The sequence below is a fragment of the Oreochromis niloticus genome, linkage group LG12 (assembly GCF_001858045.2).
Source record: "Oreochromis niloticus isolate F11D_XX linkage group LG12, O_niloticus_UMD_NMBU, whole genome shotgun sequence".
Classification (NCBI taxonomy): Eukaryota; Metazoa; Chordata; class Actinopteri; order Cichliformes; family Cichlidae; genus Oreochromis; species Oreochromis niloticus.
The window spans coordinates 34,247,331-34,274,067 of record NC_031977.2 but is presented as its reverse complement, the minus strand read 5'-3'; the positions used below and the strand labels follow the sequence as shown (position 1 = coordinate 34,274,067).

At 39.1% G+C, this 26,737-nt stretch overlaps 1 protein-coding gene across 1 annotated transcript in view; it reads right to left on the bottom strand.

Annotated features, from left to right (window-relative positions):
• cfap299 (cilia and flagella associated protein 299) overlaps positions 1-26,737 on the bottom strand; it is an 80,052-nt gene that overhangs the window by 39,879 nt on the left and 13,436 nt on the right. The window contains exon 3 of the mRNA XM_005451509.4: positions 20,238-20,328. Coding sequence (XP_005451566.1) covers positions 20,238-20,328 — 91 coding nt within the window. The remainder of the gene's footprint in view (positions 1-20,237; positions 20,329-26,737) is intronic.

The window sequence follows — 26,737 nt, the reverse complement described above, 5'->3', positions numbered from 1 at the left end:
ACTCTTTTGACTTGGCTCTACAGAGTTAGAGCCCGCCCATAAAGAAAGTGTTGTTTCCAACAGAAATGTATTATGATTTGTTTTCGTAATTTTTTCCCATTCATATTTGGTGTTATTCTTAAACTCTAATTTGAATTAGAAATAAAATCTTTACCAAAACAGACATGAATATATTATAATGACTGACAGGTCAAGTTAAAAACTGTATTACAAAGGCACTTGGAACCGGCATATTGGTCAGTGGGTGTCAGTTCTGGAAGTTAATGTGTTTAAAAACCTGAGTGTCTTTGACAAGAACCCAATCTTGATGGACGGTTAGGTCAAAGATTCTCCAAAACAAGGGGGGGGGGGGTTAGGCAAACTGGTGCACCAGCTATAGGGTCATAGGTACCAAACACTCATTAATGCACACAGGGAACAAAAATGTGCTTACCACTAGCCAATCCTGGTGATGGGTTCATCATTTATTAGTACCTGACAAAATAAAAAATGACTAAAAATACAAAAATGGCATATGAAGAATCACTTTTCCTTTTACTAGGTGCAGACTGTTGGGTGCACTGAAGACAGCAAAATGCAAAATCAGAAGAAGGAATAACAGGGAACGTAGTGATGCTCTGCGTTGTTTTTGCTGGGAAAACCTTCATGTGGATGTTACTATGTCCCAAGCACACCAAATACTGTGAAAAGTATCCCCTGGTGGCAGTGACAGTTTGAGCAGAATAATGAACTCCACCACACTACGATGGCTGTTCAGAAATTGTTTAAGGAAGTTTAATCCAGCTGAGGATATGTGGGATCCTCCCATCCCATGAGACCCCACCTCACAAGTTAAAGGTTTTGCTGTTAGAGTCCAGGTGACTGATAAAACGGGACACCTTCAGAGGTCTCACATTCCTGTGGACACTATTAGGCAGATGGATTATTGTTGTGGCTGACACTTAATACTGCAAATTATGACTCCTATGTGTATCATATTACCCAAGACATTCGCACATTTGGGAGCAACCATTATAAAAGTTGCAGTATTCTGAGTGTGTGTTTAGATAAATCTGATAATCTGTTCTTCAGATTAAGGGGAAAAAGATTTACCCAAACATCAAACAACTTCATAAAATGTTAAGTTGACTTCTTCTTTACTCGCATATTCTCTGACTGGAGTCATCAGCGATCACCCACTCATAGCACGCCCACACAGTTTAGTTTTAATGGGGTTCACTGGAGCAGCTGAGGTTAAGCACCTTGCACCCTTTCACATTTGTCATTCACAACAAATAAATGTCTTCTTCTTTCTAAATGCTGATCTCTACTGCTGTCGCTGTAGTACTGCACATTTTTTGTAAGGACTCTTTGTTTATTTAGAGACTCTTATTAGTTGTGTTTACTCTGGGTGAAGGCTAAAACAGGGCATGCCTGGATGAACTCACTCTTAACACAGGCTTAAGCTCCAGTGAAAGCATTTCCGCAACGTGGACAGGCTGTCAGAACGTGAGCCAGTCAGTGTTTAGAGCTTCATACAACTTGTTTATCTTTTGCACATTAAACAACAACATGAAGACTGTACTTGTAACCACACTGAATGTACGTAATACCCCACAGCTGTTGGGTATTATGTAGAAAGGCCTCAAAAGGTTTCAGATTTTTTTTTTTAAATTACACATTGATTTTGAACTATAATCGACATTTTTATTAAATATCAAGCAGCAATTGAATTTGTTTATGGTCTCTAAGTGATTTCCATATTAAGATCTGCTTTTTTCGTTAATGTAGTTTTCTGCCAAACACATTATATTAAGCCATGTGTTTTACACACCAGGGGCGTTTTACTCCAGAGGATTAAAACGCCCAGAGGATTCAATGTGCAATTTGATAGATTTTCTAATAAATCCAAAATCCAAATCCAATTTATTTATATAGCACATTTAAAAACAAAAGGTTTGCCCAAAGTGCTGTACAAAAACAAAGTGTAAAACACAAGATAAAACCACTGACACTTACATAAAACATAATAAAACACATAAACTATCAATATAAACACAACACATATACAAATATCAACTCACGCCAGTCTGAACGCTATCGAAAAAAGGTGTGTTTTCAAAAGCGTTTTAAAAACAGGAAACGAAGATGCCCGTCTAATATTTAAAGGCAGCATATTCCAAAGTTTTGGGGGCATAATTGAAAAGGCTCGCTCTCCTCTGCATTTGAGCCTTGATTTTGGGACAACCAACAGCAGCTGGTCAGCTGATCTGAGGGTCCGTGAAGGAATATAAGGGTGAAGTAACTCGGAAAGGTATTATTTTATATAATAAAATTTTATATTTAAGGATAAAAACATATTATAATGGAATATCTATCAATGTCCATACAAAGTACAGCATCATGCACCTTATTGTACTCTATAAGGCTTATATCAGCTGTGTATACTGGTGCATTCTGGGTATTTTAGAATTTTTATTTTAGAAATTTTTATTTTTATTTTAGAAATTTTTTGTGTATTTTCAGAAATGTTTTCATTTTCAAAAATAATAAATAAATTATTTTATTTTAAAAAACCAAAAACCATTTCTCTTAGGCTGTTAGAGTTTGAATGTTATATGTATATGTTTATATCACAGTTGGCTGACATGTCAACACTGTCATTCTTGCACTTTGTTTAAGCTTATGTCCTGTGGATCTGTTTATCTAAACCCATATGATGGGGCGATATTAAACTCAAATATTATATGACTGAAAACTGTATGTTTACAAACTGTGACCAAGACAGCAACATAAGAAATGTGATTCCAAAGTGAAGGTGCGTCCCTGTCTCATTTTAAACAGAATTATCTTGGATTGTCAAAAACATGAAGTGCAGAACAAATATGTGAGAACACTTATGTGTGTCAAAAACATTACCAAGACATTAATAAGCATTTCCCAGAAAAATTGCAGTGAGCAGCAATCAAATAAAGCATACTGAGCTGGCATGACTAATGATGATGGGGTCAAGTGCTGCAGAGCTCTGTACCAAACAGCTCACACCTGTGGACCCTAAACATGGCTGCGCTACAGTGACCACACCACCGTGACACAAAACAGAGCGCCTCCACTCCTTGTAATTTGAAAGTTATTTTACAAACCGTAATCGTAAATTTCTCTTTGTGAACCCTTCCTTTAGTATCAGTTTATGATCCGTCAGTTGGCCCCGGGCTGGACAGAGAAGGGGGCGAGCTGAATTTGCTCTGTGGGGGCTAAGTGGCAGCTCAATGTGTCACGAGAAAGAAAACATGCCCCCTGTGGCTGGCCTGTTTAGGGTATACTTTCAAAGGTTATCGTCTCGCTTTAATGGCAACATCACAGGCTCGTCTGGCCCGAAGCTGGTCACAAACAGGAAGGCTCTGTTAATCCCGGTCTTCCCTAATGACGCAGAAGAATTCTCAATATTCCCATTGTCTTCCTGGTGAACCTCCTCCAAGTCGTCAGATATTCTTTTAGTCTTTACAGGAAGGTTAAGCTTGGGTTATTATGATCTCCTAAATCTATACTAATTGCTGTCGGCCAGGGTTTCAAATACAAAGCTGAATTATTTTGTTCCCTTCCCCAACTTTAGATACCTTGTTACTAAAAACGGGCAGCACTGTGTTCAAAAAAAGGGCGTTTTTCAGCCATCGTGTCTTGTGCTGCTCATGCTGTGACATCAATCTCCAATTGATGGAAAGTTGCTTTTTTATTATTATTTTACCAGTGGCTAGGTGTAGTTTGGACAGCCATTTACTTCAATCAGTGAGGCAGGGTACTGACGTAAAATTAACTGTATGACAACTTGAGTCTGTGCAGACAAAGAGTTGTGCCACTGCCTGGCGTGCCCTGAATGCTGATGCACAGATAAAAGCTGAGTTTGTCATGGGTATAGTCCAGTCCAGCTCAGCTCCTATCAGCATTATTCCAAAGCACTCAGGCATGACATCTGCCAAGAGGCCTGCTGCAGGGTTTGGCCTCATCACCAGGAACACGTCCAAGTCAAATATTGTTGCCCTCACACATTGTGGGGCAGCACCCTGTCACAGCTCCTCTTTAACCAGGAGGTGATGTTTATGACAGCCCTTGGAAAATTAATGACCCTGTTTCCATAAAGAGGACGAAAAAAAAACAAAACATGGGAGGTATTATATACCACACACTCTAATACACTCACAGCAGAGAAGGTGGGGGTCAGGGTTTCGGGGTTGTTCTTTTTTTAAATTTTCTACATCACAACCTGACCGGTGTGTTATCAGCGGCAGAGATATGTCCGACACTGCGCTCCAAAAAACTGGGATCAAAGTAGATGACATAAGCCAGCACAACCTTCGGAGGAAGAAGATAAATGTACGGAGCAAGGTCTTTATCAAAGGCTTGCCTGTTTTAAGACTGATTAAAGCAAGGAGTGCTCCCCTCCTTCCTCCATCCCAGTGGAAATAGGTGTTCAAACATGATTCTGTTTTAGTTGGCCTGCAGCTCTGCTGAGAAGCTCCCCCTTTGGGCTTGCCATGAGGCTCCTGCAATCGCCGGCTGTCACACTGCAACGCAGGGAATTCACAGTGTTTTTACTGTGTTTTTTAAAGCATGAAATGCACTTCAGTTCAGCCCTGCAAGAGGAAAAGAATAATAGAGACTGTGATTTCATTTGATCTCTGCTTTGCTTTGAAATAACTAAAGAGGGGGGCTTGTGGTTTAAGACAACACTAACATTGTCCAAAGCAATAAGAACAACGCTGCATGTCTGGTAGTGCAAACATGTTTATCTTTTTTCACCCTTTTCTTGGCCTCTGCTGCCTGATATCAGACTATTTTCTGCTAAGACAAGATGAGCTGATTTTCTTTTGTTTTTGTGTTATAGGGGATAAGATAAATGAGGGAGATATCGATATTACAGCCAGTCCACCAATGGCATGTCAGCTCAGCCAGATGGTGCCTGGAAATACATTGCTGATAAATACAGTCAAGCTGGAAGTACTGTAAGGGCACACAGCAAGAGGGCAGGAAAGGAAGTAAATACCAGCTCTTAGCTAAATACTGGGGGAAATCTGGCTGTGGTTTGGAAGTTTATCTACTGTACCAGCCACTTTGGTAGGCAACTAAAGAAAATAGTTAAAGCAGCAGGTGAGTTCTTGCCAGCCACTGAGAAAACTGTGGTTAAGTGTTAATTTGTGTGTGCATGTGTGATGTTAAGGCAAAAAAAAAAAATGCTGTGGTAGGCTCCTGTAATAAACTTTGTTATTTAGCAACTTGCTAGACTTGTTTCCGTGTTGGAGTCAAATGAAGGGAGAACAGTGGTGTGATATGTTCTTTGGCTTTTCTGATGATAGGTGTGAGCTTTTTTAGTCCGTCTCATGCTAATGTCCAATTTCTTGTATTTATTTCAACCAAAAACTGTGTTACTGCAACCAGAAAATGCACCACTTGATTCTTAAACATACTTTCTAAGACTTTTCTGGCAGCTCATTCAAGCTTCTGCTCCCACATTAAGGACACAGGTTTGGAAAATCCATCCATCCATTTCCCTGCCACTTACTTAGGTCCAGGTTGTATATTGAATTTTAGATTAAATTATCATTCTGAATTCCCACACTTACTGGAGAAGAAGTAGTGCTACCACCAGCACATTTAAAAACAACTAAACAAAGTGTAGAGCCATACCACCTAATCAAATCATAATACAGTGACATATATGTCACTGAATACAGACATAATGTCTCTCAACCTGCATGGCACTATAAATAAGCGTGACGCCACAATTGCAGAACTGCACCTCTGTTCTGCAGATTGTCTGCTGAAAATGCACAAATTCATAATAATATTGATAATAATAAACTTAATTTAAAACGTACCTTCAAATAGCAAAGTGCATCACTTAAAAAATTGAAAACAAACCACACTAAAACATTTAAGACAAGCTAAATCTCTTGATACGTGCTCAATCATCCATGTAAGGAAATCCCAAAAAGTTGATTCTGTTAATCTGGACGCAACGTTTTCAGTGGGATGAAACGTTTCTTCACTCATCCAAGTGACATCTTCACTCTCCCACTGAAAACGCTACGTCTAGATCCGGGGTGGAGAACTCCAGGCCTCAAAAGCCAGTGTCCTGCAGGTTTTAGATATCACCCTGGGTCAACACACCTGAATCAAATGATTAGTTCATTTACAGACCTCTGGAGAACTTCAAGACATATTGAGGAGGATCAAGGACACATCTAAAACCTGCAGGACACCACTGCAGGAGTTCCCCACCCCTGGTCTAGATGAACAGAATCAACTTTTTTGGAAAAATAAGCTAAAGGTGAAATAACATTAAGGAAAATCTAAAAAACAGATCCATTGAAATTGCTTGGAAGAGAAGATAAAACATTATAAAAGATAACAGGCATTTTCTGTGCCTCCCCCCCCAAAAATAAACAAAATATATATAAGAAACAGAAAACGTTTCAGATGGCCGCCCCTCCCTGAGCAGATGGCCCCGCCCCTTCCTGAGCCCGGTTCTGCCGGAGGTTTCTTCCTGTTAAAAGGGAGTTTTTCTTTCCCACTGTCGCCAAAGTGCTTGCTCATAGGGGGTCATATGATTGTTGGGTTTTTCTCTGTATCTATTATTATACGATCTACTGTGCAATATAAAGCGCCTTGAGGCAACTGCTGTTGTGATTTGGCGCTATATAAATAAAATTGAATTGAATTGAAAAAGTGTGGTCACCCTTGGTCCACAGTTGAGATTAAGGGATGGCCAGCAAATCCTTGACTGAGGTTGATGAAATCTGAGAGTCAGTCTTGTGGTTCTGAAGTTTTGTGGTTTGCAAGTTTAAGCCGCATTTCCAAGTTCTTTTCAGAGAACAGAAACTTTCTCTTGGTAACCCTTCCAAACAAGCCATACATTTTCAGTCTTTTTGTAACTGTGCTGTCAGGAACTTTAATGTTTAACATGCTAACTGAGGCCTGTAGATTGTGAGCTCTTAGGCCTTTCTTTCAGCACTGCGTGGTTTGATCTTAAGGTGAATTTGCTGGAACAGTGACTCCTGGGAAGATTGGCAACTCTCTTGAATATTTTTCACTTGTGAATAGTCTTTCTTGCTCTAGAATGATGGACTTCATATTCTTTGGAAATGGCCTTATAAGCCTTACCAGATGGATGGACACAACAATTGCTTCTCTAAAGTAACTGCTGCATTCTGACGCACACCTGAACGCTTCAGTCCAGAAAACTCTGCACGTGAACCTGCCTGTGATCTACCACCTTAATTCCTATGGAAACAGAGTGTACTTAGTTTTTCACAGGGCTGCATGAACTCCAGTAAAATCTTTCTTTTTCACGTCACTACTCTGTGACACACCAAGTTCTAAAAAAGAAAAGAAAATGCTTCATTTTGAGACTATTACATTAAGAGTAGCCACTCCAAAGCATTCAAAATACATGACAAACAAGTCTTCGGAGCTCGTTATCTTAAATCAGATAAATGGGTTACATATTGCTTTTCGGAAAAATAAGGGTGTATACTTATTTCACTCTTGTTTACCTTCCAACAAGACTCATTAATGCAAATACATCTATCAGTCTTAGCACCTATTTTTAAATATAGCAGGTTAAAGTGTCAGATAATTCTTAACCATGATATACATTTTATTTTTCATTTTATCCACTTGGTCTAAAGCCTTGTGTAATTAATGTGAGTCACCATAACACTATGTTCTTTGCGTGAGTCTTTTCTGCCTAGTGTTAATGTTTTGAGTTGCTGATAAAATAACCTTTTTCTCCGCCATCAGGTTAAGAAATTAAGTAATATAGCTGAATGTACACTGAATTAAAACAGATGTTGACAACAGATACCCCATGTTTAAAAGGAGGTGATTTAAATGTAATTAACTTAAACCTCCAGATTTTGTAAATATATTCTAACCATCTGTATTTTTCTCTGGCAGGAGCATCATACACATGTAATATGTATTACAATGACATGAAAATATGCTGAGAATTTAGCCAGTAAGACTTTTAGGAGCGCAAAAGTAAAAACATGAGCTCAAATCTTTGGTATTTCAGTGGGAATGTGTGCAGGAAACAGAGAGACACACTGACATTGACCCGATGAGAAACTGTCCATCGGCAGCAGCTAATCTCTCAAGATACAAATCAAAAACACTCTTGGACTTGCTCCTAGATGGCATGGAGCGATGAGACAGTTACTGAACCAAAGACTAAGGGAGAAGGTACAGGGGCTGAAGTGTGCACTGGACACCTCTGGAAGACATGTGCACTATGCTAGGAGAGCAGGAGAGATGCCATCTAATATTTACTCAGGTGGAATAATACAAAGCCAAAGCTGTCCAGTGTGTAGTCATAAAACAAAGAAGATTCTGAAGAATGTGCTCCATATGTTGCTAAGAAGAGATAAGCTTTAGCTTAAGTCCCAGATTGTGTATCAATGTTTGGACCATAAATGGATTCCTTTAACACTTTCTTGGCTACCTTACTAGTCAAAAAGATTAGCTAGGAAATACTGGAAGTCCCTAAAGGATCAAATGTAAAACTGTTCGCACACCAAGTCTGATGTTCTTTTTTTAAACATCTAAATGAAAATTGATAATATACCAGCATTTCTAGACATACTGACCACATAACACTGAAACACTAAGTCATGTTTAACCATGCATTCATACAGTGCTGTATTCTATATAGTTACCACCAGTTAATGACCCATATCTAGACACGAGAACTATGCATGAAACATAGAGAGACTGTGTCTGAAAAGCAAAGCCGGTGGTATAAATGCATTGAACACCATTTAGTGCCACCACTACACATTGTGAGTTTTTCCTATTTTCCTATCATTTTCATATTCAAGTCTTTTAGAATGTGTCATGTTTGTTTTACAAAATATGGTCCCTCGCAGTGTCCATAAAGGCTATAAAGCAAGATATGCTTTAAGGCTACCATATAAACATGAAACATTCCTCAGTTTTCCAATCAGATCCATCCCTCCCTCTTCAAAACATCAAGAAAGAGAAACTGTCCATCGGCAGCAGCTGATCTCTCAAGAATCAAAAACACTCCTGGACTTGCTCCTAGATGGCAGGGAGCGATGAGACAGCTACTGGGCCCAACACTAAGGGAGAAGGTACAGGGGCTGAAGCGTGCACTGGACACCTCTGGAAGACATGTGCACATAACTGATGTTATGTCAGTTATGTTTTCCTAAAACGATGCAGAAAGTAATCATACTATCAAGGATTATTTTCAAAGCTTGCTCGTGTTGGAATAGTAGGTGTAGCTTACAACTGTCACACAACTTTACCGTGAGGACTCCAACATTTTATCATCTACTGACCAAAATCCAGCTTATTTCCAAACGGTCATTTGAGATGGTTTGGAGTGCAAATCATTTTCTGCCTGGCTCTCATCATTTCCTCATGGTTGCTAAAGCTTGTTGTAACTGACTGACATTTAATTTTGAATAAATATAAGTGACATTCTGTGGTTCCAGTCCATCACACTTGCATCCTATGGATTTCAATAATCATTCTTTCAGAATTACATCAAACTTTCTGTGAACCAAAGCAGGTGAAATGATGAATAGACTGGCTAATGTCAGCAGACACCACTATAATTTTGCCTCTTACGTTTTAGAACAGGTGAGTTGTTTTTTTTAGATCGGGAGTTGTAAATCTTCATCTTTTCACGACTGAAAAACATTATCCACGTTGCTCCTTGATCACTGATGCTTTCCATCTTTCATGAAAGGGTCTTTCTGGATTATTGGAATAGTTCAGATTCAGACATGTTGAACTTTCTCTTCCTCTCAATTATTAATTATATTCAACCTTTTCTTCAAAATACTCACAGTAGTAAAAAATTACATAAAGATTAGTGCCAGAAGTTGAGTTCAGACTGTGAGTCACCTTTGGCTTAGATCCCGAACAGGAGGCCAGGAAGAAGATGGGCCCAGATGCAAGCTGTAATAGTCTAATCACTGTTTTGCTGGAAAATCCAAAGGGATGATGTAAGAGATATGGGATGGAGAGGAAATGTAAACAGGGGCTAAATATACAGTGCATTGTCATCGCAATTAAACTAAATATTTTGTTATTTCAGAATGAACGTGACTGAGAGTATAGATTTAAGGCAAGATGTTTTTTTGCTGCACTTAAACGTCTCTTGCTGATTTAAAGGTATTTTAGTGACTATATTTCAGAGCATAACAGGTTTATTATAGGCCCTGCATCACAAAGTGTTGATTTTAAGCCCAAGGAGTCTTAAGAAAACCTGCCTGCGCTGCAGCAGGTGCACATTCCTCCAGGGACAAGCCAGGAACCTTGAGGTAGTATTTAACACAGATGTTTGACCCTCCTTAAGATGTTAGCTCTCTATCTTTACAATACATGGTTGGGAGTTCGAGTAAAAACATACCAAGGTTCATGAGCCACTGAATGTACAAATTAAAGGACTGAAAATGATAACGAGACAGTAAATATTGATAGATCACAATTACTTCAAGCTTGTGCAAGAGAAACTTGTGATGCCAGAAGAACTATTATCCATCGATCCATACATCCATCTTCTTCTGCTTATCTGGGGCTGGGTCATGGGGGCACGAGCCTAAGCAAAGAAGCCATGACCTCCCTCTCCCTAGCCACCTCCTCTAGCTTGTCCAGGGGAATGTTAAGGTGTTCACAGGCCAGCCGAGAGATACAATCTCTCCAGTATGTCCTGGTTCCGCCCTGGTGCACGTGCCAGTGGGACATGTCTGCAACACCTCCTGGAACGGTCCTATTTTAATAAATGTCCCATGTAAACTCAACTCAACTTCAGGATGCTCATAAAGTCCCCCTCAATGATCACCAATACCATTGGTTAGGATTTGATTAGAGAGACAGAAACAATAATGTGATTCTAAGCCACTTTACCACACCTACATTAGACTCCCGAGGCGTAACATGCTGACGTTTTGTCACGTCCCGCGGCGTTCCTGAGGAACGCGAAAGGAGACCTTCGGCGTTGTTATGGTACGCGGCGGGTTATGGCTGAAATCCAGTGCAATGACGCTCCCGCGGTAATAGACGTTCCAGCCCTGTATTGCAGCCCTAAACCTAACCTTATCCCTAGCCCTAATCATAACCTTATTCCTGACCTTAACCAGGACTTTAATGACGTTAAATATCGTGTTTCTAAGCGATTTGAAGAAAAAGAGCGAGCATGTGTAGATTGAGTCCAGACGGTTCTCATATGTCCTCATTTTTCCGACGTCGTCATTTAGGAACATGGTGGGTAGCCGAAAACGTAATATGTTGACGATTTGTCACCTAGCGTAAAATGTTACGCTTTGGGAGTGAGAACGTGTTGCCAGGGGGCATCCTACCTGAGTCACCTCAGCCAGCTCCTTTTGATATGAAGATGTTGGGGCTCTACTCTGAGCTCCTCTCAAATGACTGAACTCCTCATCTTACCTTTAAGTCTGAGCCAAGACACTCTATGGAGGAAGCTCATGTCTGCTGCTTGAATCTGTCGCTTTTTCACTTTCTTTTAAAAACCTGCAGCAGTTCAGCACAATTTGTAATTAATATATCAGCTGTGCGACTTGGATCTTATTTAGATGTGAACTTGTATCCAATGTTTAAAAAAAAGGCAAAGAATACATTTTGTTTATATTACCAGCAGCAATTGTGAAACGGTTAACCGAGCCAAATGTCTCCTCCAATAACACACCAAACACCACATAAAAATAATGGATAGTAAGTACTGATTGATGGTTTTGGTGGAAACATTTGCCTTTATAACTTAAATTTCAGACTTTGTGAAATATACAAAATAGAAGAAGCTGGTGTATTTACAGTTGGTGTCCTGATTTAAGAGATATTTATACAAGATAAAACACAAGACCTAAAGAAAACCAAGCAATCCTTTCAATTATCAGCCTTCGAATAAATCTTTAACTGTGTCCAAATATGTGTACCGTTGAAGACAAAGTGATATCATATTTTCTTCAGGCACCCAGATGGTGTGTACTTAATGCAAGACTTCCTCGGATACCAAGTAGACAGCTTAAGATGATTCTCAATCTTCCCAGTGGCAAATGTTTTTTTAATGATGATGGTCCACAGCCCACATGTGATCCCAGTGTATCTGAAAAAAATATCTACTTTAACACACGCAAAAAAGGGGAAAAAATTCAGAGAGATTAGATTAAGTGTATCCATTTTCATTTGCTCTGAAATTGGTCCAGGGGCCCCAATTTTGGGGTGATGTTGTCTCTGGACAATAGCAGCTGTTCACAGAATGCAGGGGGAAGAGGAGAAATCATTACAGTGGGGCTCATCCAGGCTTCCAGTGGCAAAACAGAGAGGCGAGCCAATGTAAGTGCCACTTGCATTCTTGTACAGATCTGATGTGCGATGTGATGTTTGATTTAATGGGTAAACAAGCCTTTCATCCACCCTGAAACAGCTTCCAAATGGCCCATGGCATGTTCTCGTTGGATTTGGCTTTTGCAAGTTCAACCAACTAATTGTGCTTTCATTCAAGGAACTATTTCCTGTCAAAAGCTTCCCTCTCTTAGAGGAGAGCCTGTCCAAATAATTAAAATATGCATGATTCAGATCAATCTATTATTAGCATCGTTCAATTGCCATTTATCAAATGCTCTAAAAGACGATTGCATAAAACATGAGGCCAGTTTGATCTTTAGTTTCCAAATTCCTTTCTATATCCCCCAGTGGCAGATACAATGCATTGAGAGACAGGGCACAGCTGCCATGTTGGCTGCACAGACTAACATAACACATAATGCTCTGGCTATCCATTTTCTTTTTATAGACTAAGACACTAGCCATGAAATCCATGTCTTGTAATCAGCCAAGAGTAATATTTCACAGTTAAATGTTATGCTTTTCCTCAAGACCTGCAACTGTGAGAAAGTGTAGCCCCAGCAAAACTGGAGAGAAGAAAAAAGGAGGTGCGTGAATTAAGAGCTAATAAATAAATAACTTTTCTGTGTAATTTGGGGTATATCATATAGAGATTTCTGTGTGTCTCTCAGGTAAAATCAAGCCGTGGAACTAAAAAGAAAATAGATCCTGATTAGGTGATTCTCAAATATCACAATGGTTGCTTTTCCAGACAAAATGTCCTCTTTGTCCACTTGATAGATGGTTGCAAACTGCTGAGGCCTTATCCCCACCTCTCCACAACTCTGTGACACCATTCAAGTCAAGGTCATATGATAGCCCTGCAGGACTCTTTCCTTTCTAAAGGCTGTCCACCTTGGTCCTGCTGCTTTGAAATCAAACTTGCCATTGTTATTTTTACTGCCCATGACAGGGACAAAGGGACTGGGCAGCAGGGACACACACACAGCTTGAAATGCAATAGGGCTGGGAATTCCTCTTTAATTTCAATGCTATACTTGATCTCTGGGCTGCATGACTGACCACCTTATTATCTATAGCGACAGGAGCTTATCAATACAGAACTCGCTGGGCCCACAGACCAAAGACAAACACTTCCTTTATGCAGGATGTACCCTCGGGGCATGAGACATGCCGCGCAGGCCAACCAGCTGAATTCCACAACTGAAAGGGTGGGAGACTGAAAATAATTTCTAAACAGCCAAATTAGTCTAACAAAAAAGCAAAATAAATCTGATAACATTCAAAAAAACAACATAACATAAGCTAAGAAATGTTTTGCTCTTTCTAGAGAGCCGACTTTGTCACCAAGCAAAATAAATGCAGAGAGTGTGATAAATAATACAACACCAATCAACCATCAATCAATTATCCATTATTCAACAGCAGAATAACTGTATGTATTGGCAGAATATGATTTTAACACATACATGTATGGTTAAAAAAATGAAGCAAATAACCTCTGCAAACACACCAGACTAAAGGAAGCCAGACATGTGAGAGGTTTAAAAAGACAAGTACACCGAGTACACTGGAAAAAATCCCACATATACAACAGCAGGAATGAACAATACAAATTCCCACGTCTTTGTGACCTTCTTGTAATTTCCTTTCAAAATAGAGAATAATAATAAAACAAAAACAAAAAACAAAGATATTAGTGCCAATTCTTAAACCACTCAGTCATCCAGTAAAAGCTGGTTTGTTTTGTGCAGTTTGAGGCAACATTAGCAAACATTAGAATTGGAAACTGGATCTAATTTGAAGGATGATCATTGGTCACAAGCAGGCAGTGTTTAGTATGTACATTACTTTTATGGTTTTAATATGAACAAGATGACCCTTGCCCAAATGTTCTGAACCAAAGTAGCTGTATTTATTTATTTAATTACTTAGTTTGACAAATCAGCTCCTAACAGTTTTCTCACTTTTTTTTCAAGTCCTTACACAAGACACTGACTTCTGTGACAGCCTGATTGTGAGGCATTTTGCCCAATGCATTCTTGAATGAAGCTGCCTGCTGCTACAGAGTGACTGATGGCTTTACTAAAAGTATAAGAAATACATTTAATTGCTTCTTAAAGGCGGTGGGTGTTTACTTGCAGGGCATATTATGTTCTGCAGTCACTTGGAGACATTTTTGTAACTGAATAAGTGATTCATCACCATTTGATGACAGTATATTATGTTACTCAGTAGCAAACTACATGTTGAACATGTCATATCTTTCTTCCACCCTGTCAGTTTTTTTTTAACATTTGTGGCCTATTTGATAGAGTGCCTTTTAAAGGATAATAAAGTAAAATTAATCCTGTTTTGGTATTATTCTCCATGATGAACACTGCTCACCTGCTTCACCATTAATGTTTTGGACATGCTAGGCGTAGGTTTAGCCAACAAATGCAACAGTTAAACAAGTTTTAATCAAGTCTGCTGTGTGAAGAATTATTTTAATAAACTGCGACATGTTTTAAGGGGAATTTTAATCGCATGGTTTATGTTCACTGGCAGTACTTTGTGTACCAGGTCTTGTTTTCTTGTACAAGATTGAAAGCCTCCCAAAAAAGTGGGGGCAAAGTTTTGTGTTCTGTATCACGATACACAAAGAAGTTCCATCATACTGCATGAATTACTTTAGCTTGCACACAGTGCATCTGCAAGCCACTTTGCAACTTACATTCCTAAACTATTGGCTATATAAAATAATCTACTTTTGAATATAGTGGTCCTGAGTTACGAAGAAGAGAGATTTCAAGCTTTATTTATACTAAACATGTCAAAAAGTTCTGTGTACAGCCAGGACTGCTGAATTACAGGTGAATCACCCAGCAAACAAAGTTGGTCGACAGTCGAACTGACTTTTCTTTCTTTTGGAATAGCGTGAAACATGAAAACTGAACAGAAGTCAAAGTTAAATGAATTAACAGGAATAATTGGCACGACAGCAGGAGGTAGGATGGGTGGGAATGTGCGGGTTGGCAGGTTTGCCTTTAACAGCAGGGGAGTGTGGTGGTGGGGGTGTTAGGAGGATAATCAGGAGTAACTTCCCATTCAGAGCAGACAAACAAGGGGAAACAGTTGTAAACTCTTTTTTTTTAATGAATTCACAACCACAATTTAACTGAGTTCTGATTTTCCGGGACAAAATCATAAAAAGCTTCATATTGTGCTCAAGTTTCCACAGGTTAATGTTAATTAACGATAAATGTTGTTACTAAATGTTTTACAAAAAACCCCCACTGTTACCACTTATCACCACTCTCCACTCAAATATTAAAATTTAATGTATTTCACCACAGCTTGACAATTTTTTACTTAAAAGGGGTTTTATAGAGATTTGCTGATCTCCTTTCAGCTTGCATTTTTAATTTTATTTGCCTATTTCTTTTCTTATTTAATCGTCATTAGTCTATAACATAATCTTTGTCACAGCCTTGGCTAAATAACCCTGTGAAGTGTCAATAATTTCCCTGCTTCATATATAACAGAATTGTGCTCCTACATAGGTAATGTTAGATTGACTGTGAAATTGCAACATCAGAGCCTTTCAACAAACAGCTGAAGACAAACAGGGAGCAGGGTGGGTGGTGGCAGCACACCTTAAGTTTCAAACGTGAACCTCCCAACAATGGACACCCTCAGGCATCCTGTGCAGGTGTGACCTGGATTTGATAAAACCCTTAACTTCTTACCCAGTGCAAATAAAGTCAGAGCTGCCCAGGTGCAGCTTTTGTTTGTGTCTAACTTTTGGCAGTGCAGCAGCTTTCGCAACAGAGTCTGGGAAGCAATAGCACAACAAAGGAAAGGCACTGAAAGCCTTACAGGTTCATCGGATCAGACGGCTAGTGAAGGGCTCCTTCTGCTGACTACAACCTGAATACTTATGAAACAACTAAATTTAAAAAATACATTAAAGTCAACACTGTGAATACTAAATAGATCACACTCCTGGAGGGGTGCAGTGACACAGCACACAAAGGAAAGATGAGTTCTTTTCATCAAGAGTCATTTCTGCTATCAATCTTTTTTAACACCATTGTTAGGGCAAGGACAGAGGAGACAGAATAAGCCAACATATGAATTAATTGACAGGTGTAATTTCAATCTTAAAAGTTTAAAGGCTGAGTGTGACGATAAAAGGAAGACAAAGGAGAGACCCCATTGACAGATCAGACAAGAGATGACAATGAATGTGTTATGCATCTAAAGGAAAAGCTATAACTCTGCTTTCTTGTCCATTGTGCACCTAAAATGGATGGTTTTTCTCCTCACAGCCTTTCAGTGATGAAATCCTTTATGGCAAGTTTGGCAGGTGACACTTGAGACACCAGATGGATTTACAAGAAAAACAGGAAAACTTCCATATTGCATCATACAGATAAGGTCATTTGATCATTTAATTTCAGTTCAATTCAAATGTGATAGTTTTTAAGCAACAAACTTAACCCTGTGGATTTGACCAAGAAGAAAGGCTGGGTGTTTGAGTGTGTCTGTGTTTAATTGTGGGTCTTTTAAAGCATGCGCCACACTTAAAATTAAATGCTTCAAATAATAATAATGTGCAAACACAAAGAAAAAAGAAAGGAAAAAGTAAAAACACATGTTGGAAGAGAACTGCTTTGCATTAGAGCACAGTAAGAAAATGAAGACACGAGGACCTGGAATGCATTAGAGGGACTGATCTTCAGGTTTGAGGTGCATAGCAGGTAGGAAGCTTAAACCTAGTCCTTCCAAAAGCTAACTTTAAACAGTGTGAGAGACATTTTATGATGCTGGGTGGTCTTACTATCGAACCTTATCGAAGACAAACAGGTGTAGTTTTACACTTTCACTGAAAGGACTTCAGGTGTAATTGAGAGAAGAGGAAAGAAATTTAAACTGAGCCCAAATTCTTCATGCAGCATGACTGCATTTTTGTCTTTTCGGGGTTTTTTGCACATGTCAGTATGGAAATACAGCATGCGAGGTATTTATAAATAACACTGGGATCAGTGCTTACTAACAGATTACAACAAATGTATTATAAACAATGCATACGGTACAATACGAGTCTGAAGCTATGTATAAAACTGGCCTCAACATGTGTTTTACTTTGTGTCGACACATGTGCAAATGTTGTCTCTGGAACACATCTGTGTAATGTAAATATACCAATGAGGTCAAGCTTCGTCAAACTGCATTAAGATTACCTGTTACATAAACAGTTTCAAAGAGGAGGAGTATTAAGCGCACCAATGTGGATTCAATTTTAAGCAGAAAGGAACTCAAAGGAAAATAAACATCTTCCCAATCCAATTTTTCAGCTAAGGGAATTCTTAAAAGGTGAAAAATAAGAAGAGGTGGGAAAATATTATGTCAGCAAAACATGGGTAGGGATGTAAACTGTAACGTTTTGCTTGTTTTTATTATGACTCTGTTTTCTGCATGCAGGAAGAAATAATACATTTTCACTGGAGGTTTCTGTGAAAGAAAAAACTTGGCTTAAGTTATTAAGGGATAAAAGAAAGAGGAGTGGGGGCTTTTACATGTTAGGGTTTACTCTGTTAACATCCAGCAGGGAAGCTTTTGGCGTTACTGCTCCTACTCCCCTCCATGCACTTCATGTGATCTCATAATTGCAAAGCCCACAGGGGCAGGTAAATGGAGGTCAAACAAAACTCCTTTTTGTTACTCCAGCATCTTGGAAGTGAATCATTTGAAGTCTATCAACACTAACACTCCCTGCAGAACAATGCAGTGTACATGCCCTCAAATGGTCCACATTCCTTTCATCATATAAGTAAAGACTGAGAATTATGTTAAAAGTAACTGTTTGCAATGAAAATAGTCAGCTTCATGGTCACGAGCTGAAATCTTTCCCTAGTGCATCCAGGTTTAATTAAGCATACAGGTTTTGCCTGTGATCCAAAAACATCTCACTCAACAGCTACGTCTGAGACTGGACAGATGGGTAAGTAAAACCCAGAAATAAGAAGCAAGTTCTGCCACTTAGAAACCATCTTGGTAACACGGTAACACTTCCAGATAGTTATTTGGGCAGTTATTTTGAAGGCTCAGTCTAAATGAATATGGACCAATGCATCCAAAGAACAGTTATCTATTAGGATATGAAAGAATATACTGAGGGGACAAAACAAATGTAAGAAACCAATGAAGTCGGGTATAAAAACATTAAAACTGGGTTTTCTAGAACAGTTTAATGAACGTTTTCAAACAGAAACATCAGAGACTATAGAAATAAAATATAACACATCTCCATGCTTAACATCATTGTCGTCTTCAGATTCTGGTTTAGAACCAGATTCTCTAAGCAGGACGATTGCAAAAATGTGATAACGGTCTGCACAAACTACCAAGAGCAGCACAAATTAGTGGATCGAAAAGTAGGAGACCTTTTAAGGGAGGGAGCAAGTATTGTACTAAACAAAATAACTCTTTATAAGCTCTGGGTTTACAGATATGTTTCAGTCTGGACACAGCACAGCAATTCAGACTGATTAGAGGCAACTATAGAAGAATGCATTTTTGATATAAGGGGAAATTCACAAAATATTATTAACAGCCTTAACAGCACTGTTTAATCAGAAGACCGGCATTATTGAGGACCAGAAATATGCTCTGGTCCTCAGCTCAGCTCTAAACATTCATGATGAATACAAAGTCACAGCGTTGAACCATCCACCGCACAAAATTGGCTACATTAGGCCTAAATAGGAAGTGCTTTTTTCTGAATTACAATCAGTACAATTTGCAGTAAAATGTCAGTTTCAAACATTATTAAACCATAGTTATATGATTTATTTAAATACTCTCCTTCCCACATTTTGCGCTGTGGAAGAGAAACTCCTCCAAATACATATGCAATAACATCAGCGACAAAAATACCTGTATCTATGCTGCTCTGTGGCAAATCTGATACTGAGTCTCTTTTAATAAATCCCAACAGCAGTTTTTGTAATATCAAAAGAGGGTTTTGCGATTGGTAGAGACATTTAGCAAATCTGGCTCTTAATCTCTTCAACCAGGATTCCCCAGAAAAGATGTGTGAAAAAGATGCAGACATGAGACAACCTTTCATATGAATTCCAAAAATCCAACTCAAACTACCCCTAACCCTATGTGGGTCACCCAAAGACCTGCTGGATTGAAGTTAGAAGTATATGATCACAATAAAGTCAACAAATTGCTTCCCAACTTGAGAAATTTGACCTTCAGCACAAAACAAGAATGAAGTTTTATGACTCTTCAACTGAAGGCCTTTCCATCACATTTGACTAACAATACATCTGGGCCTTAAACTCTGTGTGATTAGTACACATAAAGTAACAATCTCAGGATAATCTTTACAGGTAAAAGGTTCTCCAAGGTCCACTTTAGTCCAAGACTAAATTTACTGATTATCTGCAAAAGGACATTAAAACAGCAGGTCTTGGTAGGGCTTCGCTGACTTCAATAGCAAGACTAATCATTCTGTTTAATCGTGCAAAGTCAGATGAAATACTGAGCTGAGCGTGTTCCCCTAAAAGTTTTTGATGTGTTACAGTTTCTAAAGGGGCCGCCCCACAGGTGAGGCCCCTTTAGAAACTATCTTAGTGGTTCAATCCAAAAAGCAAACTTGGGACCAGGTAGTTTGAGTTTTTGTAAACAAAGTTTTATGGATCAGAGGCGGGTAGGCAGCCGGGTCTCATGGTATTTGGGAAGGAACTGGGGAGGGCATTTCCACTCAACTTGACACAGTATGGATTTTGTTCCCATCCTAATGGAATTGCAGAAATATTTGAGGGGAATCCCATTACGTAGCAATTGGAGTGCTGTAATAATGTACTCACAGTCATTTTCCCACTGCGGTTGGCCTCCTCTCGCTCTGCCAGGGCTTTCAGGAAGTTATCTTTGAGTTCTTTTCCTGCACTTGCCAGTGTCCTGGAAAAGACAACACTCAAACGGTTTGAAATGTTTCTCTTAACCTGAAAAAAGTCACATGAAGCCTTAAAGGTTCTTTATGGAAGCTTTTCGCCTTCACCTTCGTGTTGCTACAGGGCAGTCTGACCCCCTTCTGCTCTAACATGAGCAAATAATCAAACATTATGAAGAAAAAGTGAATTAAAAATTGGCCGTTGATTTGTTTTTTATCTGCTTTGACATTGTAGAAGAGAGATATTTCCGCTCTCTGTCTGCATGACTTTCCTTTCACTTTGTAAGCATAATCCCGCAGACTCAAGCCAGCATCTAGTACGTCGTCCACAGCACTTCACCAAAGCTTATCTAGCTCTGAGAACACTTCCACATATAAATACTTAACAGAAGGTATCAAATTAAGTTGTTAATAAGTCAGTGTTTTTATTCTAAAATACATCTTAAATGTACAAAAATCAGCAGAAGGTTCTAGCAAGATGCTATTAATCATATCTGAGTTCAATGACTTTATATGATACTGGCAGCTTTTTACACTTAGGCCAGCCTGTTTCCATGGAGACTTGTTTCTGGCGCACACAAATGTATCCACACCTGAAAAAACACTGGCACTAATATTTGAACAGTTAACACTGCAGTACGAGCAGCAGAACTTTGGCACGCATCCAGAAGCGACTGTGCAAAACATTCATCAGATCCACACCAAGTTAACATCTTAAAGGCAGTAAACAGGCCATTGGTGACTTCTCAGTTGTGGTTAAAACATGAAGAAGAAAGAATGTAATTTAAAAAAAAAAAACTAAAAAAAAGCAGAACAGCCTTTAAATAAGCTACAATAGAGTAGAACGTGCAACTCCGATGTTACTTCCGTTTTCTGGAACAGTGATGAACACAAAAAAAATCTGAAATTCTCTACAGATTTCCCATGAGTGCATTATGTGTCCAATTTTTCACAGGTAGTGTTGAGTTAAGTCAGTGGTTCCCAAACTTTTTTTGCCAGGCCCCCCTTTTTTACAAGAAAAATGTCCCGCCCCCCCACAAACACATCCTCCAAACACACACACCCATATTTTGTTTACAAACTCCATTGCGGTTTATTTCACACCTCAAACATTTAGTAAACAAGCAAATACAAGTAAACGCCAATAAATTACAGGTAGTAATAAAATATACTACTAACTCTTTTACGCTGCGTCCACACCTACACGGGTATTTTTGAAAACTCAGCTGTTTCTATGCGTTTGGGCTTTTCGTCAACACGTAAACGGCGTTGCGATTCACCGAAAACGGAGATTATTTAAAACTCCTTTTTTTGCGTTTACGTGTGGACGAGGATTACAGAGTTCGTCACGCAACGTCAAAGGTATGTGCCTCTTTTCACGTCACGCTGTGGGCCACGTTATTGTTTACATGAGATGAATTGCAGAATGGCAGATAGAGACAAAATACTGTTACTGTTAATCTGACTATCTTCAGGTTTTACACGCTTACATATACACACGCAGTTACTGTCCCTCCATTTAGAAAGGCAGAGGCGTCACGGTGTGATTATTTTACGTGTAGTTGTTTTTTTCCTGTGTAATAATATTCAACATTGCTGTCAATACATTTTTCAAAAAATGCCTCTCTGTGCAAAATAGGTTTAAACACATAAACAGCTGTGGGATACTGTTTGTCCGTGATTTGAACAGGGGGAACAAATTACGGCAGGATCAGCCTGATATTTTTTGTATCCCACTAACTTTACTGCATAAAGAGCTAACATGTCCAAAATGTCAGGAGTAGTTAGTTATTACAAGAAGTGTTTGTGAACTAAAAATCAAGAATGTGGGATCCTGTTTGTCCGTGATTTGGAGAGCCCAGCGCTGCTCCCGACGCAGGGAAACTAATTTTGCAGGGGAGACCTACCTTGGCACTTGTGCAGGTGAAGCCAAAGGGAAGATATGCTTCACCATATTTTCCTGTCTTTGGTTTGGAAGGAAGTTGGTTTGGAAACATATTTGGCGATGCTTCACCTGCTTTGCGTTTGTGTGGGAGCCCCGTCAAAAACCTGTCCACAGTGTCCAAGCGCTCTTTTTTTTTCTTTTCTTCTTTTCATACCGCGCCCCCCCCCCCCGCAATGGCTCTGCGCCCCCCTAGGGGGCGGGCCCCACACTTTGGGAACCTCTGAGTTAAGTATTTCACTTATAACGTGGAACTGAACTATAATATTTTTAATATTTTTTCACCTAAATTCAACTTTATATTTATGCAGTTTCATCCTAATTTGTAGTCATATCATCAAACCCCATTTTCCAACAGTGCATTGTGGGACAAACTGATCCATTAAAAATGGCCATTAATCAACTCAAAAAATATTTAGTTTTTTAAACAGACCAAAGTCAGCATTTTTGCCATTACTTTTTTTTCTTTTTTGCAAGAAGTGAAAGTATTTGGACCAGTATTTGGCAGCCTGCTAACACCATACGGATTGGTTAGCAAATCTGAATTTATAAATGGAATAGGTTGAATGCACAGACGCACATGCTGATCATTGCTAAGTAACTCACTAATAAAATGGTAGAATTTCACTCACTGAAACTGGAGCACAACTTCTTGGATGGTCTGTACCACGTAGCTATATGTTGGGTGTTTTTGTGGGTTTGATTTTTTTTAGCCTTTATTTATACAGGTAGTTCCACTGAGACTTAATGTCATTTGCAAGAGAGACCTTTCTTTAGACAAACATTTGGATTACAACAATAAAAGAAACATTTGTTTCGCTGTTCTGCTCCTGGAAAGTGAATTTCCCGGAGGAACCCCACCCGAGCAGTTAATAAAGTTCTATCTAGCTATCTATTAAAATAACTAAAAATAACATCTGGGTGTTATAAGCACTAATATCAAAGAAGTGAAAATATGGGTGTTAAGTTTTAGATCCAACAGAAAATTCTTACTAATCAGCACCAAACCACATCTTGACAGTGGCTCATCAATCAATTTGGAACTTTTAACCAAGACTGGATATTTAGAAAATACTTCCAGTCAACAGTTACTCAGTGTCAAAATGTTTTCTGGGCACTTGTGCGCTATATTTTATCTGTGATGTGTGCTGGTCTTCATTTTGCCGAAGCAGCACCTTTAACTTGATTTGGATCTTGGCAAAGCAGACAAAGGCACGTCTCATTCTGCTGGTTATCTGTGCTGGTGTGGCCAAAAAACGTGCCATGAGCACGGAGAGAATTACCTGGTTGTGAGGAATAGATTTCAACCCACAACCCAAGGAATACTTAAATAAGGACCAGCATTTTCCTAGTTATGCTCCTGACCTCAAGCAATGCTTTGTGGGTTGAGCATTGCGGGTTCTTTAACACAAGACTGTTGTAGGAACTACCACTGATTAGCGTCAGCATGAAATTTGGGACACAAAGGCAGATGTTTGCTTTCTGTGTGAATAAAAATTGCTAATGCACAAATACAAGTGGTCAGAACAGAAAATTCACAGAAAACTTCAGCAGCGCTAGAAGTGGTCCAGAGATGAAAAAACCTCAAAAGGGACACTCACCAAATTTAAATTAGGTATAATTTTTCCTTTTGTAGGAGGAGTCACTGAATGTTTCTCAATTAAGGATCTGACTGAATATGTGGTCGATTCTTTTAGTAGGTCTACTTGACCACTTATAAAACTACTTGACACATAACAGAACCAAACAGTGTACTGAGGTTCAGTACTTGGATCTTTACAGGCAATGTGAAAGGAAGTAGTGATCCCAAACTTTCCTGCAGACACCTGCGAGTTGGTAATAAATCTGTTTCTTTCATCTTGAATCCAGTTCTGTCTGCTTCACTGTCCAAAGAGCAGACAGGTTCAGTTATATTCTACATTAATGGCTCCTCAAATTCTCTTTCCATTCCCAAAGCACTTTAAGAAAGTCTTAACATCCACAACAAGCACAGACAAACAGGCAATTTCTGCTCTTAGATTAACTTGACATTACAGTAAAACAGAACAGGATCTAAATGTTTAACTTTACTAGAATTTGGACCAGGATTGTAATTTATACTAGTCATTTGACCTGTACCCCATAATGAAAGTCTTAGAGGAATCACACAGTGGTAAAAGTGCATGGACAGCACATATTTGGAGGCTAGAAGCTCACTTCATCTTGTGAGTGAGTGAAGGATTGCTGCTGGGTCATGGGGACTGAGGCCCCAAAGTAAACACAGGTGTTGAGGAGGCAAGTGACTGGGGTTACCCCATCCAGTAGCTAAAGCAACACACACAGTCACGGAGACTTCAGTAAGTAAGACTTCAGTAAAGCATATGGACCGGACCGCTGAGATTTTGAGTTTCCTGTCAATTAACAAATTTCTTATCAAGCCTCATTTAGGAATAACAAGAATTTCACTATTAAATGATGGTGATTAGTGGCTAATGACTGGGCATTACTCTCACAGTAATCTACCCATGTGCTTCCAGTGTCTTGTTTTTGGATTGTGGTCATGCAGGTGGTCCATGGAATTCATAGGAAAGAAATGAGGGAGGAGGTGAGCAGTTATTATCTGGCTTTGTGAAAAAAATAAATCTGTCTAAGAGCATTTGTACGACAGATATGAAATTACTTTTGCAAAGAATATGTGTTGTGTGCCAGTTCAAAGGGGGAAAGGCTAGAAAACATCATAAATCTAATTTTGGACGCTTTGCAAGTGTCAGCGTATCTGCGTCTTTGACACTTGGACAGTGTTTCTGAGTTGGGATTTCAAAATCTTTTAAGACCTTGCTCACCAGAACGAAAACACTACTTTGTTTGTACAAATTTTCCTAACAAGACCTCTTATTATTAAAAAGACACAGATTAAACGGGGCTGGATTAAAACACTGCAGGGGGCTGGGTTAGTGGTGGTGTGGTTTAAGGTACCGGTGAGACAACGAAATATGATCCAGGAAGTCCAGATGAAGTAGCGGCCTTAGCGGCGTTAAAAGGCTTATCACAAACACTCCACAGCAGTGTGTAATGCCCACAGTTGGGACTTTACAACTTTGACCATTTTATAGTTGTAACTTTATCTCTTGTTAGGAAAACAGCTCAAGCCACCTACCAATTCTATGCACTTAATATCATTATATATACCTGAATGAATTTAACTGAGGCTGTGCACAAGTCTTTTAGATGGCATTGCAGTTTTGTTTTATTCTGGATTGCCTGCACCTCTTGATTTTCGTAACCTGGCACGGCTGGTGTAGCTGGCTTGATGACACAAGTGTGCAGTCACGTTGATCTTTATGAGCTCACTTCTAGCGTTCTTTCTTCTTATTTTTTTAATGAGCCTTTTGCATCAAAGGTTGATAAACATTTTTAGAAGTTCATTTAGTTGTGGTTCTGACACCGAAAAGCTAGTTTGTAAGTCCATTTAAATAAGTGAGAAAGTAGCTAAAACAGTATGCAGCAGAAAATGCGTATGTGGGCAAAAAATAACTAGCAATCCTAAAGCATAAAACAGAAAGAAAAACACATCCAGAAACAATATCGTGCAACACTACCTAGGGACAGCATCTCATAACAACCACACCCTCCAGATGTTGCATTGCAGTGTTCAGTAAAAGCAACGACAACACCTGCCGTGAAGACGCCTCTGTCAGTGCGCCCCAGGGTGGCTGTGGCTACAACGTAGCTTGCCAACACCAGTGTATGGATGTGTGTGTGAATGGGTGAATGACTGGATATGTAAAGCGCTTTGGGGTCCTTAGGGACCATAAAAGCGCTATATAAATACAGGCCATACAGGCCATCTCATAACAACCACACCCTCCAGATGTTGCATTGCAGTGTTCAGTAAAAGCAACGACAACACCTGCCGTGAAGTTAACGGGGTTTCCTGTTAACTTGACTGCAACTCAACAAATTATAAAATCCTTACATGAAAATATGACACAAGCAGAAACTCAACCAAAACTCCTGGTCACTGCATTACAAACTGGAGTTTATGTAATGTTTTGTTCACCTCTGCTGGGGGTGAACAGCTGTTACTGCATAACGAATATCTTCCAAGTGTGTTTATATATGTGTAAACACATCACTGCACTGCATACCAAAACCCAGAGGGCTTCTTACTGAGCTGCTGAGCTGAAGGTTCTTACACTGTTGTCTTTACACTATTTATTCTCATTAATATACACTGACTAATCTTATTGGATGCATTGGAGAATTCATGTTTTCAAATTTCTAATATCTTTTTGGAAAGAGCATTTGATTATGTATACTGTTTGATTGTATATAAACATATCTGACAGTCCATGTTGTCTGTTAAACAACAGAAAACAGTCGCATCTTATTCTGTCATCCCGTAATTCTGTATTTTCTGGAGCTTTGTCAGCTGAATTACTATTATAGATTCTTATATATAATTTCTCATACAGCTTGGCCTTAACAAACATACA